Source organism: Notamacropus eugenii, chromosome 4 (genome assembly GCF_028372415.1).
Source record: "Notamacropus eugenii isolate mMacEug1 chromosome 4, mMacEug1.pri_v2, whole genome shotgun sequence".
Lineage (NCBI taxonomy): Eukaryota > Metazoa > Chordata > Mammalia > Diprotodontia > Macropodidae > Notamacropus > Notamacropus eugenii.
The window spans coordinates 263687998-263707222 of NC_092875.1; the positions used below are offsets into that span (position 1 = coordinate 263687998).

At 38.6% G+C, this 19225-nt stretch overlaps 1 protein-coding gene across 3 annotated transcripts in view; it reads right to left on the reverse strand.

Annotated features, from left to right (window-relative positions):
- Window positions 1-6275: 6275 nt before the first annotated feature.
- Window positions 6276-19225, reverse strand: part of PRKDC (protein kinase, DNA-activated, catalytic subunit) — a 170266-nt gene continuing 157316 nt past the window's right edge. Inside the window, exons 79-87 of one of the 3 annotated variants that reach the window (XR_011966088.1) lie at window positions 17805-18025; window positions 17220-17312; window positions 13765-13854; window positions 10534-10605; window positions 10253-10454; window positions 9752-9940; window positions 8952-9091; window positions 8380-8729; window positions 8012-8113 (exon numbers count right to left, since the gene is read on the reverse strand). Coding sequence is in view for 2 of the 3 variants with exons in the window: in XM_072604546.1 (XP_072460647.1) it covers window positions 7909-8113; window positions 8952-9091; window positions 9752-9940; window positions 10253-10454; window positions 10534-10605; window positions 13765-13854; window positions 17220-17312; window positions 17805-18025 (1212 nt within the window). In the remaining variant the exon portion in view is untranslated. Of the gene's footprint in view, window positions 8730-8951; window positions 9092-9751; window positions 9941-10252; window positions 10455-10533; window positions 10606-13764; window positions 13855-17219; window positions 17313-17804; window positions 18026-19225 lie in introns of all 3 variants that reach the window. The other 2 variants (XM_072604546.1, XM_072604547.1) reach the window with 2 other exon arrangements.

The following is a 19225-nucleotide window of genomic DNA, read 5'->3' on the forward strand; positions in this document are numbered from 1 at the left end:
TATATATATATAAATAATGTTTTTTGATAGGATAATAAAATGATCATTTGAGGAAAGGACATTCTCCCCCAATATACACTTTAGAGATTAGCCTGGGAAACAGGTAGGCAGTTCCGAGACACTTTGACAACTTACCTTTGACACAAAGCAACACTGAATCCCTGCCATGTGCAAAGTAATGTTCTGGGTTTAGGGTACAACACAAGTGGGGTTTCCAGGTTGTATAGAAATGATCCTTGCCGTCATATTCCTTACACCCATGAAGTCACAGAGCTCAGACAAAGGCTCTTTTCTTTTCTCTTTTTTTAAAGCAATGCAGAGGAATGAAAAAAGGTTGTCTCCAAGCAGTCAGGGCTTTATTTGCATAGGCTGAGTCACATATTGACTTAGCAAGCATTTAGTGAATCATTTAGTGAATGTGGGCAAAGTTGAAACCCTCATAAATAAGAAACTTATCAATGACTCCTCGTTTCCCAAGCTCCAGAGTCTTGGGGTGGCCCTTAGTGTATCACCCTACTAGGCCTTTTGGAAGGTAACTAAGATAAAACATTGCTGAATTTGGGCAAAGCTAACCCATATATATAATATGTATGTATGTATGTACATATAGCATATATATACACAGTTGTGTGTGTGTGTGTGTATATACATTTATAATATATTTATATATACAGTTGTTTAATCCAATCAAATATTCATAAAGAACCCACTACGCTTAAGGAATTGTGATAGGCACTAGGGACACAGAGACAAAAACACAAGTCTTTGCACTGAAGGAGTTTACATTCTATTGGATTCATTTTAAACCACAGACCATTCTCAGTTTCTATTACCCCCACAATGGATTTTCTGCTGCACTAATGGTATTTAAAACCATTGCTCTCCTGGCACCTCATTTTCTGAAGAGGTCATGTACCCCATGCCATATACCATATACCACCCAGAACATTAATAGGAGTGGACTTATCAAAATTTAATTTTGCCACTAGATTAAAATCCATTTACTGCATACAGGAAAAGAAAGTAAGTGGAAGGTGGAGAATACTGGCTAAGTTTGTAACTCCAAAGAAGCATACTCATTAGGAAGCAGAAAGGCGGTAATATCACAATTTCCACTTGAAGCTGGTTTTTCTTGTGTTTGACAAACTGACAGCAGTCACAGTGCAATTCTGGGAAGAGATGCCATATTCCACAGCCTCAAAAAAAAACCCAACATTCAAGTGGATCTTTAAGTACTTATCCTAAAGAAGCATCCTTCTTCCACATTTTAAATATATGCATTGTCCATATTAGCCTTTAGCCTTTCCCTCCTTAACCTTGGAGAAGTGTTCAGCAAGCAAGATGGCCAATCTTTGCAGTAGCTGATAAAATCATGTCCTGTTAATTGTCATGAATCAGCCAGAATTACCCTCAGTCACAACGAGAGGCAGTCCCATTAAAGCAGGTGTGTGCTGAGCTGTGAAATTTTTAGTGTGAACCTTTACACCATGGAAATTGACAAACCACAAATCAGGCCTCCATTTATTGTTTTGTTGAATGTCTAGACTTAAGAAAATGACAAAAAAAGTGTTAGATGTCAATTAAACTTAAAAGTGTGTCTCATGCTTCTTCCCTGCCCCCCAAGGAGTTAGTTGTTAAACATTCATCAGCATACTAGTGCACGTAGGGTAGTGGTAGCCACACAGATGAATGGGCTGAATGTCACCCATGAACAAAGCAGATGAAATCTAAAGAGCTCTAGACTGTAGATGTCCATGTGTAATTGTGGCAGTGGTCCATGCCAAATCAAATGGGGTGGCCTAGGGAACCTGCCTCTGGGGGTGTGATGAAATGTAACGGAGGGCTCTGACCTCCACTTCAGAGCATGCATGGGTAGGACTTTTTCCAGCCTTCTTACCACATGATGAAGAAATACTTTTGATTGCTACTGTGCAGGATTTTTTGTGCCTGGTGTCCAGGGAGGAGGTGTTGCTGTATACCTCTGAGAGAGGAAGGGGCCTTGAGCCCCTTTTCACCTGAAGTTGGCATGAAACTGTGCTGTTGTGGAAAGAGGTCATGCCCATGGCCTCCTCTTCCCACTCTGCTTGGCATGAAGCCCAGTGTTCACATCTGTCCCAGTTCTTATCCTTTCCTGGGATAAGGGAGTATTGGAAATGATACAGACTAAGCTGTCTACTGGTAATCTCTGAAAGGTCAGGAGAACCATCAGACATCTGGGAGCTAGAATCCATACCAGGGTTTGTGGACAGTGAGCATGATTCAACAGCATTAGAGTGGTAGGGATCGAGCCCTTCGTTGGACTACTCCTGAAACCATGGTGCTTGGTCCTGCAATAGAAAGGAAGGGGTGGGGGCAAATGATTTAAGATTGAAGCCACTTTCCACAGGCATTGAGGTTGTAAAGAAGGGATTGTGTCTCCGAGTGTCAGAGAGGAAATGTGTGTACTTACACTACTGTTAAATCTTCTCACTAAATAACCCTTTGTAAAAGCTGGTCGAAGTTTACTGGTTTTATGAAACTGAAGTGCTAATGACTGAAAGATATCGGTGATATGAGGGGGATTCTAATGGCACTTGATGATTGAGATTATAGGAAAACATGCCAGAATGATAAATCATTGGAAAAAGCCACCCCAACCCTCCAGGGGTATCCCTAAATCCCCAAATGGGAGATAGATCCTTCCCCCTGTAAATCTCCATTTTATACCACTTGCTTTAAAAAATAAAAGTATATAAGAACTCTACAAATTTCTTCTCAAAGTGTTCTGCTTCCTTCTAAACTTTTTTTCATTCTCTTCTGTCCCTTGTTTAATGTATAGAGAGGGATCTGGTGAATGTCCGAAGTACGTGACCCTCCTCAGTTGATGGCTGGGAATGGAAGAGTCTTGGAGAGCTAGGCCAGTCTCCTGGCCACAGACTTAGGAAAACCCTTTTCAGCTGGAACTGTAGTGCAGTGCAGTCACAAAGGTCCAAGGCAGTCTTACCATTTCTCCTTCAGTTGTACTTTGTGGGGATCCCTTTGTAAAATGGAAATCCAGTTTTAGAGAGTATCTTCTTTGAGTTCTGTTGTGTTTGTGGAAGTCCTTTTTGGGTGGGGAGCATTTTAAGTTCAGAATAAAAACATTTTAAAACTCCCAGAACTTAAAGGATCATGGATTTAGAGCTTGAAGGAATCCTATAGGCTACTGATTCCAACCCCTTCATTTTACAAATGCAGAAACAAGAGACCTATTCAGAGCTACACAGCTGTTACTATGGAAGGCTTTGAATTTGGGTCTTCCTGACTTCAAGCTCAGTGCTCTATCTACTGTACCATCTTGCTCTTCCTCCATCAATGACACTTAGTCACCCATGTTTAACATGCTAGCATTTGCCTTTCCTCTCCCCACATCAAATCACCTCACTAATGCCTAGATGTTTCACCTTGGAAACATCTCTCCACGAATGATTTTTTTATTCTAACCATGATCACCCTGGTGCAAATCCTCATTACCAGATGTGTGGACTATCACAGTAACAGCCACCCAACCAATCTTCACATTTTTCTGGCCTTGGTTCCCTCCAGTCTATATAGTACATAATTAATATTCCTCATCCACTAGAAAACAACACATATTAATGCTGTTCCCTATGGCACACCTCAGAGTCTCCTTTCCACCAATCCAAATTCTACATTTCCTTCAAGCTTCAACGTAAGATTCTCTAACCATGTCTTAAGACTAAAAACATTTCACTGTATGCATTCTTGTACTTTTTCCTTAGCACGGATCTGTAGTGCCTCCTAAACCTCAAACTGCACTAACTGGACAGAGTTCTTAGTATTAATTGCATTGAAGTAAATTAAGAGTTTCTTTATAATTGTTTTCTGTTTACTTTTAGATCATAAGCTCCTTGAGGGCAAGAACCTATCTTTTTCTCCAGTGCACTCTAGTACACCTAGCATAGTAGGAAATGAACACCAGGTAGGTACTCGGTCAGAGCTGGCTGATCAAAGGCTAAGGGCTGACCTTTTGAATACACAAAGAGATCTTTTGATTAGGCAGGCCCTCAAATTGATTGCTACAAGTGGTAAGAAAAGGCGATTCACAGAGAGCTGGCAGTACTTCCTGACCCTCCCTCCCCAGGGGATACCCCTTCAGGGTTGCGGTGGCTTTTTCTAATGATAGATCATTTGGGTGTGCTCTCTCTTAATATCAATCACTAAGTACAGTTAGTATCTCCTTTGTATCACTGATACCTTCCAGTGATTAGCATTCAAGTTTCATATAACCAGAAAACCTCAGTTAGTGAGCCTTCTTTAGTGAACTTCTATCTCATGACACAAGTGTAATACTTACGTTGTTTACCAAATGATTTTAACAGCATACTCCACATTGCATGTGAAATAACCCTCCACCTTAAAGAATATCCCAAGAAAAAGATTCCTTGGAGTAGTGTTCCATATTTACAACTTAATAAGCATGTATGAAATGCCTACCAGATGATGACATCATGACATCATTAACACTACAAAGCCAGTTTCCAAATTAAATGAAAACAGTGTTACACTTATGTATCCACTGAAAGCATTTAAATACCTTTCATTCATGTTCTTATCTATTAAACGGTCATCTCCATGACAGCAGGAATGGGGTCTGATTTCACGTAGGAAGTCTCAGTTCCAAATAGTGCTTTACACATACCAAGTGTTCAATGAGCCAGTCCCAAGGGGCAACGGAAAGTGTTTTGTCCTCCTAGTGAGTGACATAAAATGTAGCTATAAGTCAGTACACTGTTGTTGAAGTAACAGACCCCCTTATTTAAATTTTAAGACAAATGCACTGCTGTGTATTTTTAATGTATTTTTGTTTGGTACGACAAGGGTCTTCTTCTGACCTAATATATTTTGACCTGAATATATTTAGTTCCCTAGTGATCTGACCACACTGATGCACTTCATTCAGGGCTGTCCTTTCTGATTCACAGTCCTTTGGGGGAAAAAATGGTTTTAATCTTTTCAGTTTCCTGGCAAAAATCTCTCAGCTTGTCTTTGAGATCTCGATTTTTTCCCTTGGTTCCCCACACCTGGAGCCAGAGTCCCTGTGGTTGCAGGGCATGCCAAACTCTGATGCTCTATCAAGAAACTTGGGATCCAGATGTAGTAAAACCAGGCTTTAGTCCAGCAGCAAAGAAAGAAAAAAAGAAAAAGATGCTTCAGTTTTAGAAGTATAAATGCGCTTCCTTTAAAATGAAATATTTTTCTCTCATTACAAAATGAGCAGGAATCTTTAAATTTACTCTAGGGAATCTTTGAGACTCATGATGATCCCAGGAGCTTGTACCACAGCAGGCAGCAACATTGGGACATTTCTGGAAAGGAGATTTTGAAAAAAGCATTAGGAAGGAAAGCAGCCCAAAGAAAAAAATTAGCTAGGCATACTGCATCCTGCCAGTGGTGTAGATGACTTCCTTTCCCTCTTGCTGAGGTTGTCTTTTGGGTATGAAGCTGCACAGCACTGATACTGCTTCAGGTTTTGTTACTTCTACAGATGTCTAGCTTGGACCTCAATAAGCTGGTACAAAATGAGTCCCAAGAAATTGCACTTCCTCTCACGTGATCAACAACTGGGATAATTAATCTCTTATTTTTCCAGTGATATTTAATAATGGAGAGCTGGACACCAGATCAATTCTTTTTGTGGTGGCAAGTTGTTTTAACACCACCCCATCTCAATAGGTCAAGAGTAAGCTCTAGCGCAGTTATGGAACCTGAGGCATGACTGATAACTTCAGTTACCTGAGAGGTTGGAAGTCAGAGGTGGCTTGGAAGGTGATGGTATTTGATGTATTTTTCTTCGTCTGTCATTTGATACTTCTTGACACCACAATTCCTTCTATTTTAAGTAAATTCTTCTTGTTCTCACTACAGCATGAGGTCCTTATGACAAGGACACACATTAGTGAGGAATAAGAGCTATTAGTTTGGGTGAGATTGACCTTACCATGCCATCAGTCTTGGGGTAGCTCCACATATGACATTACTGTTTGCAAAATTAAATAATCTTGCTTGGCAAGAACCACAAGCCTAAGTTTTGCTCAGCGGTTACAGGTCAAAGTAGTCAGACATGTCCCTCATAAATGTGTGATGAGGGTAATTCACTATCCTGACTGAGTTTTACATTTTGTTTTTGAACACAAGGTAAGCTGCAACTCAAGAATTTTTTTTATTGCACTCTTAATTAGTTATGTTGTTTCGAAGCAGAAAGCTCTGACTGAAGACACTTCCATACAGTAAACTTGAAGTGACATCTCTTTTATTGATATAAAAGGTAGTTTACAAGTTCAGTGATTTCACATAATGCAAATAACTCAAACTCATTCCCCATTATTATTTAAAATCAGGATTGGATATATTCGGTTCCATTTGCATATGTAGGGGAAAAGACATCAAATTACAATAGCTAAAGAAAATGGAATATTTTCTGAACAGTCCAAATCAAAAGTTAGCTAAATTCTGGTCTGATTGTCTCCATGTTGCAGCAAAGAGTATTCACTGGATTACATACAAAGGTTTTTCACATACATGATCTCACTTATTTTTCCTGAAAAGATAAACTACTTTGGCTGAATAAATGTCATTTGTTGAGAACACTTCACAAAATATAAATGTTGGGTGCCATAATGGGATCCATCTGACTATACTAGAATGAACTAATGACACAACGCGTTACTAGAGAAGTTGAATTATTCTGTCAAAACTACTTTAAAAAAAACCAACCCAACCAACTTGGATTATTCATTTTCCTCTTTACAAGCCCTAACTCTAGACTTTACAACTTCATACCTCCCAGAAATGTGGTGTCCAATATTAACGTTATTATACCTACCATCATTTGAGCCCAATCTCACTTCACACCAAAGTCCCCAAGAGTGGTTCTAAAAAATTATTACTTATAAACTCACTGTCCTGAGAACATGTTAGGAGGAGCCTGAGACTTCAGTGTTTACTAAAGAAGTGATTTTTTCATTACACAATCTTGTTAATTCTAAATGAGTTCTAAATTGATCAGTAATGCTTGCAGTTTTGTGTTGGGATGTATGGAATTTCTTCAAATGTGCAGTAATTTTTAATATTTCACAAATAAGAGGTGCATGGTACTTTGGTATCATTTGCCAGCATATGTAGGGGTTCACTGAAGTTATCTCTGTGCTGAGGATAAGAGAGGAATGTAAATATGTATGTTTAACTCAAGGTACTTTTTATCTTTTCTCCTTTATGGATCAGAATAGCAGAAAGTGATCATATAGGCCAGATTTTTTTCAAACATTTTTTTTTCAAGTATTTCTGCCAGAACTGGGAAAATGAAAAAAAAAAAAAACCAAACCTCTAAAATGGATCCAAAATAGGACATTAGTATAGGTCTACTGTTCTTTTATTTATAAAGAAAAGTTAAAGGACCTAATTACAAGCAGAACATACTGTATGCTTTAGTTCTTTTTTTCCTCTAGAGTCTCACTACAGGGGGGCCATTACCTCCCATTTCTATGGCCAGTTTGATTAATACATGAAAATTTCAACCTCATTAGTTGTTGATTTGTTAAAATACTTGCCAAGATGACAATGGATAAAACCACAATGGATGCTGGGGGCTAGCTAACTTGAGTTTCTGGAACATGCTTAAATGAAAAAGATCTATGGTAAAAAAAAGCATTTCATCTTTGGTCTTGATGTGGGTCTATATTTTTCCCCTGCTGTAAACCTTATTCTTACTGTTACAGTGGTATGAGTTTTTATCATGACCATGAATTATTTCAATTCCACAAAACAAAGTTCAAACTAGCTTTCTTTCCTTCAGTGCTTCAGGAAAATGGGCCTGTTTACTTCTACTTCAGGTGATTTTTCCTCGAGATCTTCCTCTTCCCCACAGATTTACATCCAGGGCTCCCATCCTATCCAAGTCCTGCCAAGCACGTTGGGGTCTGTAGCTTGATCCATAAGACACTTGACTTGAGTCTCTTCTGAAAGCCCATCCTCTGGCTGTTGAGCACGAATGTTGTAATCTCTATTTCCTCGAGCTACAGACACATAATACTCAAAGGCAGCGACTTTCTCGTGGCCCAGGCGTAATTCATCACTGAAATAAAGATAACATTATTTTAAACCATGTATTTGTTTCTTGCTGCAGCTGTAGTCCTCCCTGTGCTATGATAATCTCTTCATTTTGCTACTTACAATGAATTCAACAAGCCCAATTCCATGGAATCATAGGATTTTTAGAAATGGAAAGGCCTTAAGCAAAAGCTACAGAGTTCATCAAGTTTTTGGCCATTTTGGTCTGAATTCCAAAGAATAACTTTAACCTTCTGGTTATGGAAGTAAAAAGAAATTTCAGACACTTACATTTGCTTGAAATTTCAGGAAAAAATGTCCCCAGTGTTGGGGAGGACCTTTCAGATCATCCAGATGCGCAGCCCCTGATGGATGCATTGATCCTCTCTGCAGCATCACCATCTAGCCTCAACCCAAATACATTCAATCATAGGAAACTCAAGTAATCCAATCCAGTTTTGGAAGACTGTGATTATTAGAATGAAGAACAACTTCGTACTGAGTCTAAATCAGCATTTCTAAAGGAAAAGCTAGTACCAATAAGAAGTATCAGGGGTTAAGATGTGACAGGAGTCAATGCTTCTAGTTTTCCTGTTTAGTTGCTTTTGCTATTAGGCTTCCTTAACTTCATGCTTCAAGAGCTAAAGGAAAAAGAAAACTCTGTAATATACAAATATAATATTCTCTTGGATGGTCAAATGACTTTTTTTCATCTTTCTCCAACCCCCCTCTCCATCCTAGTAGTCTCCAATAACCTTTTAAGATTGATTAAAAAAAAAAAAGTATTTTTTTCATCTTAGCAAGGGCAATTTTGGTGATGAACACAACATTCAAAAAGTCTCATATAAGTAATTAACCCTTACCAGGTAATGACTGCAGGATTGGCTCCTGCTAACTTTCTCTTAGCATAATTTATTTTCTGTAAAGGATACCAGTTCATTTCAGTGATGTTTATTTCTCTGGTCCATGATCCTCCTTTCCTCAACATCTTTTGTTCAAAGTTCTAGGAGAGAACAACATTGTTTTTTCCTCTACTTAGCAGTTATATAATCACGACCACAGTCACAGAGAACAAATTCCCAAACTTCCAAAAATGGCTTCTAGGCAAACTAATATCTATGGTCAGTTATAACTAGGTAGTGTTAAAAATGTATGCCAGTGTTTATGAATTTAATGAGATGGAGTAGATTGAAGTTATTTTGGAGTATATATTTAGTTACACATGAAGAGGTTCACGAACTTTAATTCTTTATGGATCTCAAAAAAAACTGAGGCATAAAAGGGGGGTACAAAATATTAAATAAAAAAATACATATGTGATTCAGGTAAACCCACTGCTAAATATTTCCAACTTTCATACATTATGTCACAGAAGGAACATCAAAAGAACTCTTACTTCCAACCATAACACAACTATGGCAACCTCCAGTGAGCTTTCCTTTCCTCCACCTTAACCAACATGAACAACTATTTTTATTTTCTGACTTTTGCTTAGTTTTTAAACAGCCAGTTTTCAGGCAAGATGAGCCTGACGTTTATCGCCTACAATTTAAAGCAATAAAAATGTGTAAAAGCTTTCCTCAAGTTATAACCTGATGCTTCTCAGGTTTATGATTCAGCGAGGACACAGTAGAATAGAAAACTTAATATAACTAAAACCTACCTTCCAATCTAAAGAAGGTTCCTTTACAAATACATCCATGGTGCTGATGAGAAGATCTGGATCTAAGCGAAAAGCTCTTAGAGCATGCACCATGACACTGTAGATAAGACCAGTTTCTTTCATTGGTAACATCAGATTGATAAATTGGCGAGTTAGACGAAAAGGCATCAACTCAGGGATAGGTAAAAACTAAGGAGAAAAAAAATAGAGCCATATAGAAAATAAAAATTATTTACTAAAAATCTCAAAGTATAAGGTTAGAATCATCCTTTAACCATTATTGCATTTGTATGCTGTTTGTACACACCATCAAAGAAAATGTGAACCCTGCCTTTCCTGTGAATATACTGCACAAAAAAGTAAGAAGAGATGGAAAAATTCCAATAATCAAATTTACAGGGTTCTGCCATACTGCTTCCTACTATCAGACTGCCATATGACAACTAAACCAACAGAAAAGGGCAGTCTAATGCCATACTTTAAAGGCTCTAAAGAACATACCTGTGTAGCTGATCCAAATGCATGCCCAAAATCTATTCCAATCATGCCACCTGTTTCCATATTGATCATGAAATTGGACAGATGCCGATCTCCAATCCCTAGAATCCAATGGCTGATACACATCAAGGCATGGGAACTGGCAAAATGGGATCGAAGAGCCAGAAAGGCCTCAGGGGTGGTACTCATTTTAATGAAGGCCCTCCTATGACATTCAGAAACAATGTTTCATTAAATTGCTAAAGACAATCTGGTTTCAAAAGAGTTAGATGAAGTTTACTGACCTTAACAGATCTGCTGGTACTTTACTCTCTCGGTTTCTGAAAGATGTGGTAGCTTCTGTACGATTAGCTCGTCTATGATTAAATAACACAACTTTGTTGAAATTGAAATTCAGCGCTGAAATTCTTTAAATTTAAATTTTAAAATGTTTGCACTAGTTTGATGATTTGTTCACTTGTAGCGCTGGTCACAATCTATTTCACTAGAGCTAGCATTTCTATATGGCCTTAAGGTTTGCAAAGCACTTTATGAATATCTCATTTTATCCTCACAACCACCCTAGGAGGTAGGTGTATTATTATCTCCATCTTACAGATAAGGAAACTGAGGCAGACAGAGGTTAAGTGACTTGCCCAGGGTCACACAGTTAGTGCTTGAATTAGGTTCAGAGTTCTAACCACAGTGCCACCTAGCTGCCTCCACATACCACAGAAGAATTCTGATCATTTACTAGGATAAAATCACATCAAGTCAACAGAAAAAGAACTATGGTGAAAGCCTAACTTAACCTTAACACATAATTTCAAGTTGTTATTCTATAGATACAGTGAAAAATTCCAATAGCTTGTGTCTTGTGGCCTACTTTACAGAAAAATACTTTTTGGGTCTCTCTTTTACACTTGCCATATTCTACTTTGTAATATAGTAATTTGGATACGTAGCTTACATTTCCTAATAGAGGCTAAGTCCCTTGCCCCTCCTTCAGTCAGAGCCACCTGGAGCCCATGGGTCAGCATGGTAAGAAGAACTGCCAGTGATGTTACCCTTTTCCATCCCCTGACCTGGTCACCCAAGCCCTACTGGGCTTTGGTAAGCATTAGCCACTATCCCTCAAAGACCCCTTCTTCTCTTTTCTCGATCATGTCTAGCCACAATCTCTATCACATCCCTGGTTCTTTTGAGAGAATATAAAAAAATTCCTTCTACACTCTGACTCTTTGGGGAGCTCAATTGCCCCTCAACAACTACAGGTCAGGACTCTCAATCATTCTCACTCAGGGTCAATCAATCAATAAAACTTTATTAAGTACCCCCTATAAACCGTGATTGTTTGTTGGTTCTAAAGGCTAGGATTCATCCACTACAATCCTTCTGGTAAGATAGAAGACACCTGTTGTGCTGCTGTGTCCTAAAGTCCTCTGGGTCTCCCCATCTGCCCTGGTGCAACCCTAGGCACTGACAACTGCCCTACCCACACATTCACAGGGTTTCCAGACCTTCCCATTTGCCCTGAATCTTAATCTTTCTAGAGGTGTTTTCTCCCCAACTATAGTGTGAACTCAAGAGCAAGAACTGTTTTGTTATTTGTATCCCCAGTACTTAGTCATAGTATGCACTTAATTAATGCTTTTCCACTCAATCATTCACTCTCTTTAGGGAAGGAAGTAGCACCGTGGTTTTCACAAAAGTATAAAGGTAGGGACAGGATATCAATGTTTTTACTGGTTATAGGAAACTCCCAGGTAAGGACGCTGCCTCTCTCCTCTATCAATTCAAGTTGGTACATGATTTCTGCAACTCACATTCTTAGAGAACTGCCTAAATCATAGACAGGTTCAGTGTCTTGCCCAGGGCCTCTCAGTCAGTGTGTACCACAGGTAGAACTTGAAGCTAGGTCTCCCTGGCTCCAAGGCCAGAACTTTATTCACTATGCTGTACTACTACCTCTGTTTTTTACAAAATAATAAGTATTTTATAAATATCATTTAATAACATTTATGAAAAGTGTAAAAAGAACAAAATCATCACTAAAATGTACCATATTCAAGAAAAAATGTAAAGTATATTAATTTAGAAACATGGGCATCAAAACACACTACTTAGAACCTAACTTTTTCATTAAAAACAGGCACTTAACAGTAACTAAAATTTCCCTAGAAATAGGAAGAAGCAATAATATGTAATATTAATTTACATTTTATACAGCATTTGAAGACTTACAAAACACATTGCTTTCCTCATCACAACTTGGGAGGTACATAAAATATGGATCTTGCCACTCCTTTCTCAACTGCCACCTGCAGGCAGGAGAGCTGAATTTCATAATGTACATGTACAGAAACCTGCCTGCATCGTCTCCAAAGTTACCAAAGATCCAATGGTCTTTTGTCAGCCCTCCTTGTTCCTGACCTCTTTTCAATAAGAGATGCTGCTGGCCACCTCCTTGCCCCCTCTGGGTTAATGTGCCACTGCTCTGTCCTGGTTCTCTTCCTTCCTGTTGGATCTCCTTTGCTGGATCTTCATCAATACCATGCATGACTGGGTGTCCATTAAGACTCTTCTCTTTTCTTTGCCACTGTCTCTCTGGGTGACCTCATCAGTTTCCGTGGGTTCACCTACCATCTCTACTGCAGATCACTCTGATGTCTAAAAATCTAGTCTTAGTTTTTCTCCTGAGGTCCAGGCTCCAGGTGCTTAGTAAATATTTCAAACTCCAAACTTCATAGCAGATTCAGTCTCCTAAGTTTGCAAACTTCCCTTACTCTTCCTCCTCCCTCATCGTGCATTTCCAATCAGCTGCCAAATCTTCAGTCTCTACTTTCTACTCCATTACCATGGCTACCAACGTAGCTTGGACTCTCATCACCTCTCACCTGGACTTCTCCAATAGTTTCCTTTCTCTCAAGGACTTCCCTATTCCAATCCCTCCTCCAGTGCTGTCCATGCGATTTTCCTAAAAACAAAGACCTGACCCTGTCACTCTCCTATTCAGTGAACTCTAATGGTTCCCTAATACTTTTAGGATCAAATACAAATTCCTCTTATTTGGTATTTAAATCCCTTCACAAGCTGGCTCCAATCTATTGTTCAAGCCTTATACACTGCTCCCTTTCACATATTCTATGGTCCAGCCAAACTGGCCTTGCTGTCTTTTCTCATTTCTGTGCTGCCGCAGATGGCTGTGTAATATGCTGCATGCACACTCCCTCCTTGTTTCTATCTCTTAGAATCCCTTATTTCCTGCGAGATCCAGTTTCTTCTACATGAAACCTTCTATAACACCTCCAAGCCATTAGCACCTTCCATGCAAAATGATTTTGCATTATATTTTGTACACATGTATATAACACACACATATATTGGGTATGGAATGTAATCTTCTTGAGATAAGGAAACACCTAATTTTTAATCTCTGTACCTTTAGCACTAGCTGGTACACTACTTAGTACATACTTGTTAATCAATTAGCCAATCATAAAACAATTTAATTTTTAAAAAAGGAGCACACTTACCTGTACATTACCATGTAAGCACTATTGTCTTGTCTTCCAGTTATTTTTGCCAGCCAGGTACTATACTCTAATTGTGGGGCTTTGGGTCCACTACCGATAGAAATTAAAAACAAGATTAAAAAATTAGTTACCCTTTTGGGTCGTATAGTTTGAAGTCATTCTCAGTAGAAGAATGGGGAAAAAAATAAAGCTTTGGCTATTTTATCTTACAGAACATTAGCCTCTGTTATTCTGGATATTGGATGTAAAATTTAATTTATATACAGTCCTTCATTCTCAAAAAACTCTTAAAGAAAACTTTAACTCTATCCTGCTGTCTAAACATACAGAAATAAAAAGAAAAATAATCTGATACAGTAATTTCCTGCTTCATACAAATCTAATAAGATTGCACTGTATCGCAATCACACCTCATTCAGTCCATGCCTCCCCAGACTACTTCTCCACGTTCTCGTCAGAGGCCTGACCATACCTTCACCCCAGCCTCCTCCTCTCGCTAGTGAGTTCCTTTCCAGGACCTTGCCTGGAAGATCTCCTCATGCCAGACATGTCCACTTCAAACCTGGCTCAACTCCTAGAATTACTTTCCCACCTTGCCCTCATGTAGAGAATCCTCCCTCGCCCCAGTCAGCTTCCTCTGATGGGCTCTTTTCCCATTAGAATATGAGCTCCTTGGTGTCAGGGGCCTGTCTTATATTTGCCTTTATTTGTATTCCCAGCAATCAGCAGAATGTTTGGCATACAAAAAGTATTAATAAATACTTTATCTAGCTAGCAACCTAGACTGGGGATGATTTAATCCTCTAATTTAAAAGAAAAAGTCTATAGATCAAGCCATACTGATAAAGATACAGTATTATACCATATTCTCATGTTTTAAATGGATGAGGAAGGTATATTGCTGTTTTAAAAAAGACTAGGTCTCTATCAGGCTGGAATGGTCAAGGCTACTTACAGGCCTATAGATCTGTTTCGGACCCCTCACTATAGTAATGCCAAACTTGGTGCAGATGCCCAGTCGGCACAGCCCATTGAGGTTTAGAGCGCTCAAGCTCTACACAGCTCACCAGCCTCCCCTTCCCTGGTAGCTGATACTGCAGATGTACAGTATCAAGCTCCTCCACACTGCCATTTTTAAGATCCATACAGATATTTAGGGGATAGGGGAAGAAGTAGGTTCAGCCTATTTTTACTCTGTTTAAAATATTATCCTTGCTCCTCATTTATAGACACATATCAAAGCCCAAATTAAAACAAGACTTAATTGTTTTAAAATAAAAATTGCTGCTTGAGACTTGGAATTTAAAATGCTGTCCGCACTGTTTATCTGTGAGAACATGTGAAATGCTTGGCCCACTGGGAAATAAACAACTGTATAAGCTCAGCCAACGTTGGTTGCTGCTATTAAAGACTAATAATTTTCTTCTACAAATGTAAAAAGTGTTAACTTACTATAAGGGACATTAGCATTTCAAACATTTATGACAGGAAGGGGAATAAGCACTTACTAAGTGCTTATTCTGCAAGAGGCACTATGCTAATAAGCACTGTACATTTTTTATCTCATTTGATACATTTATGGTATATTTCCTATGACTCATTATTAAGTCAGTTTCTAAACTGACCTTTTGACTCAAGTCTCCTTTCTGCTAGTTCCTACAAAGAGTAAAAAAAAAATATCTTTAGATTATAAAACTGGTAAGAATGCCACTGAAAAAGGACTGAAGCTCTCTTTTTTAAACAGGTAGGAGAAAGACAGCCATATTCTACTATATCTGGAAAGCACCTTCATTTCTATGAGTGTCTACAGCTACCTGCTGCAGTTCAATACTGTGATTCCATTTTATGAATGGAGGTGTGGAGTCAAGATGATGTTGACTAACTGGCGTCTCATAAGCCAACAAGTCAGTCAGAGAAACTCAGAATTCTTGGCTTTAGGAGACAGACTTTTCAACACCTCTAGAGAAGTTTTCTCTCTTAGAAGACAACTCAGTTACTTAAAGGGAAACATTTAAAGAGAAACACTGATTTTCTTTCTCCAGTATTGTAATCCTGCTAATAATTATATTACCCAGAAGGAAAAGCTTTACCATACTCTACCTACTTTTATTTGAATAATTCTGGATGGATGAAAATCAAACCTTAATCATCTCCAGAAGAGAATGATGCTGCTACTTAGTTAAGTGGGAAATCACCCAGGCTCAAACCCTTTGTGTAATTTTTTGTTCCTCTCCTGAATAATACCCAGGGTCACTAAGGCCTGCTAATTCTTCTGCCAAAACAACTCTTGCACTTGTCCTTGGTTTTCAAAGGACACAAAACTACTTCAGACACTCATTGTCTCTGCTATAGCAGATTCCCAAGTCTTCCTGCCTCTGGCCTTTCTATCTTGTCCAACATATCACTGCTTCAAAACTAGTATTCTCTGTTTGTAAATTCTCATGAACTCTCCCCTTTTAAGGTTCATCACCTTCGTAAACCCGCACTGTTATTTCTTGCAAAAACAACACCCTCCCCAGTACTTCTCTACCTCCAGGCTATTATTCACACTTGTTCCTCTCTTGGAGAAATTACCCTTGCCATGCCTTATTTCTTACCTATCCAAATCCTATTTTATCCAACCTAAATTCTTTACACTGGACTTCCAATTTGTGAAAGATGCCAAGATAATTTTCATTTGACGTTAATAACAACTCTGTTAACAGTGTTCTTCTACTTTACAGAAAGATAAGTCACATGACAGACTCAGAAAGGATCAAATGTACACGCAGGATTTCATTTCAGAACCTCAGCCTTTGACCTGTGACGTGGTGCACTGGCTCACATGACTAATCTGTCACCTCACAGATGAGAGGAATTAGTGACTGTTTTCAAATTTTTTCAATGCTTTTGGGCACTCATAGGGCATATTCAGAAATGCCCTCTTTTCTCTTATGGCATGAAGAACAATTACTGCATGCTAAGAGCTAAACAAAGAACTGAGTTCTTGTTCTGTCTTCTTTTCCCCGCCTTCATTGATCCCAGGCAGTGTGAACATCCTGAACAAACACAAAAGCTCCACGAGGTCACACAAGACAGGAATACCTCATCTGGTTGTTTTTTTTTTTTTGCTTGAGTGAAGATTTACACTTGTTTCAGAAGGATAATAAAATAAGAGTATCATCTTGTAAGGAAGCAAAAAGCTCAAAGAACAATGATCAAGTTCTTCATCTGGATTCTTGGCTTAGAGAAAGTACCTCATTACAATATCAGAGAAGGTGAAGAAGAGAAGAAAGGCTTTTCTTTTTTTTAAAGGAAACATTACCTCAATTCATAGTGGGTCAGATTAACAAAGGAATTTGTAAATTTAATTTATGAAAAAAATCTAGCATTTTTTGACAAGTTGGATTTTATGTTTTTACATATACCTAAGGATTTAAGTCCCCAAATCTTCAGGGCAAATAAAACTCTATTACCTTTCATAAGCAGCTTTCTCCTCTTCAGACATATTATTCAAAAGAAGCTCCTTTAATGTACAGGTGTTTTCTATCCATTCAATCAAACCTAATCTGAAATAAAAATTCAAGGTATAAATAAAAACTCCAGTTAAAAATCTAGCAAATCAATAGATGTACATGTACATTTAGATACAAACAGTTTTTGATTTTTCCTCTGGATCAGTGGTTCCCTTTTAGTGGTTTGTGAGCCCCCCAGGGGTTTTGTGACAATGGTTCAAAGGGTTCAAAGGGTTCAAAGGGTTGTTAAAAATTCTTTCATTCAAAGGTTGGATAAATAAATCCAGTGGATTTAAGCAAGCTAGAAATTCATGTAATCTGACTACCCCACCCTTCTGAGAAAACCTCAAAGTCACTGCTTTTTTTAAGTAGTCCAGTGTCTCACCATTTTCTTGTTATGTTTACAACCCTGAGAAGTCAGGTGGCCAACCATCCAAGAGAATGAAGGAAGGACTTAACTCATCAGCCAGACTTTCTCATTAAGGAATTTCTTAACATTTCAAAGCTGGCTATTTTTCAGACTTACAAACCTCATGGAATTCCTACCTGGTGGTCATAGGGATAACGTGGTACGTTTTTAACCGCATGTTCCTTTGGCTACAAGCAGCATCTCGTGAAAGGATGATATTCATGACCTCAAACAGTTGCTCGATGCGTTGATCCTGTCTCAGATCCTCCCCTCCCTTCACAAGGAAAGGATATTCTTTCTCATCATTGCCTCGGATGGTGATACGTTTGGGCTTTCTGATGGAAGTCATGACTTTTACCTTAGAAAAATATTTAGATGTTTCAGGTAGAGTTTCAAAGAGTGAGTACAAACTGGGCCACCAACAGAGTCCAGAAACCTCAGGCTTATTACTGGGTATTATTCTAAGCAATTCTGATCTCATTCAATCCCACAATTAGGCTACCCACACAGCCATGACACATGGGGCTTTGTAAAGTCAAGTTTTAGTCTGATTTAAGGAGAAACTTCCTGACATTTGGAGCTATCTGAAGTGCAATGGGATGCCACAAGAAGAAGCTATGGGGGACTCCTGTTGGGGACACTGATGAGGTCATTCTCGACCAAAATGGCCTCTGAGATCCTTTTCAAATTCAAGATTTTATGGTTCTCATTTTGAAACAAAAGCCTTCATTTGACTAGTGATGTCAGATAACACGCTAGAGTAGGTAAGAGCATATACAGAGAACACAATTTGGGACCAGAAAAACTTCACTACCACCAATTCACCCTTCTTCTCAGGTTAACAAGGCAGCCACTACCAACAACAATGTAGCAATTGTGGGACAAAAGAAAATTTTGACTTGTTCAAAAATGATCATCATTCACTTACAAATGTGACCATCCTAAATAATTAAGTCACTTTTAAAAAAATCACTAAGTAATTTTGCTTTGCCCATATTTCATAAGGAGTCTTAAGACCCTGGTTCTAAGTCCTATCTCTGCCAATTCAATTCAATAAAAATTACAGAGTGTGTACCAAGTAAAACTAAATACTATAGGTACAAAGGTAACATTAAGATAGAATCTATCCTCAGAAAGCTTATAGAGAGAATCAGAAATTCACACAAGTAGCTACAGTACAATGCAAAATATATGCAAAGTTGTTAAGGAAAATCTGAGGAGAGAGAGAATTTCTAGAACGATCATGTATGACTTCATAGAGGAAGTGACATCTGCGCCGAGTCTCAAAAAAAAAAAAAAGGAATTTCAGCAAATGGAGGCAACTGTAGCACAACGGGAGCAGGCGTTGGGAGTAATCCATTCAAAGCCTACGAGCCAGCGTGAGCAAAGGCACAGAGACAAGGGAGGATGGGGGCACTTGGGCTGGAGAAGTAGAGCACATGAAAGAACTGTGAAATAAAGCAAGAAAGGCAGGGTGGAGTTAGATTGTTAAGAGCCTTAAACAATGTTAGGGAAGGAATATTATAGTTGGTGTCCAATGAAGAGCCATGGAAGATGT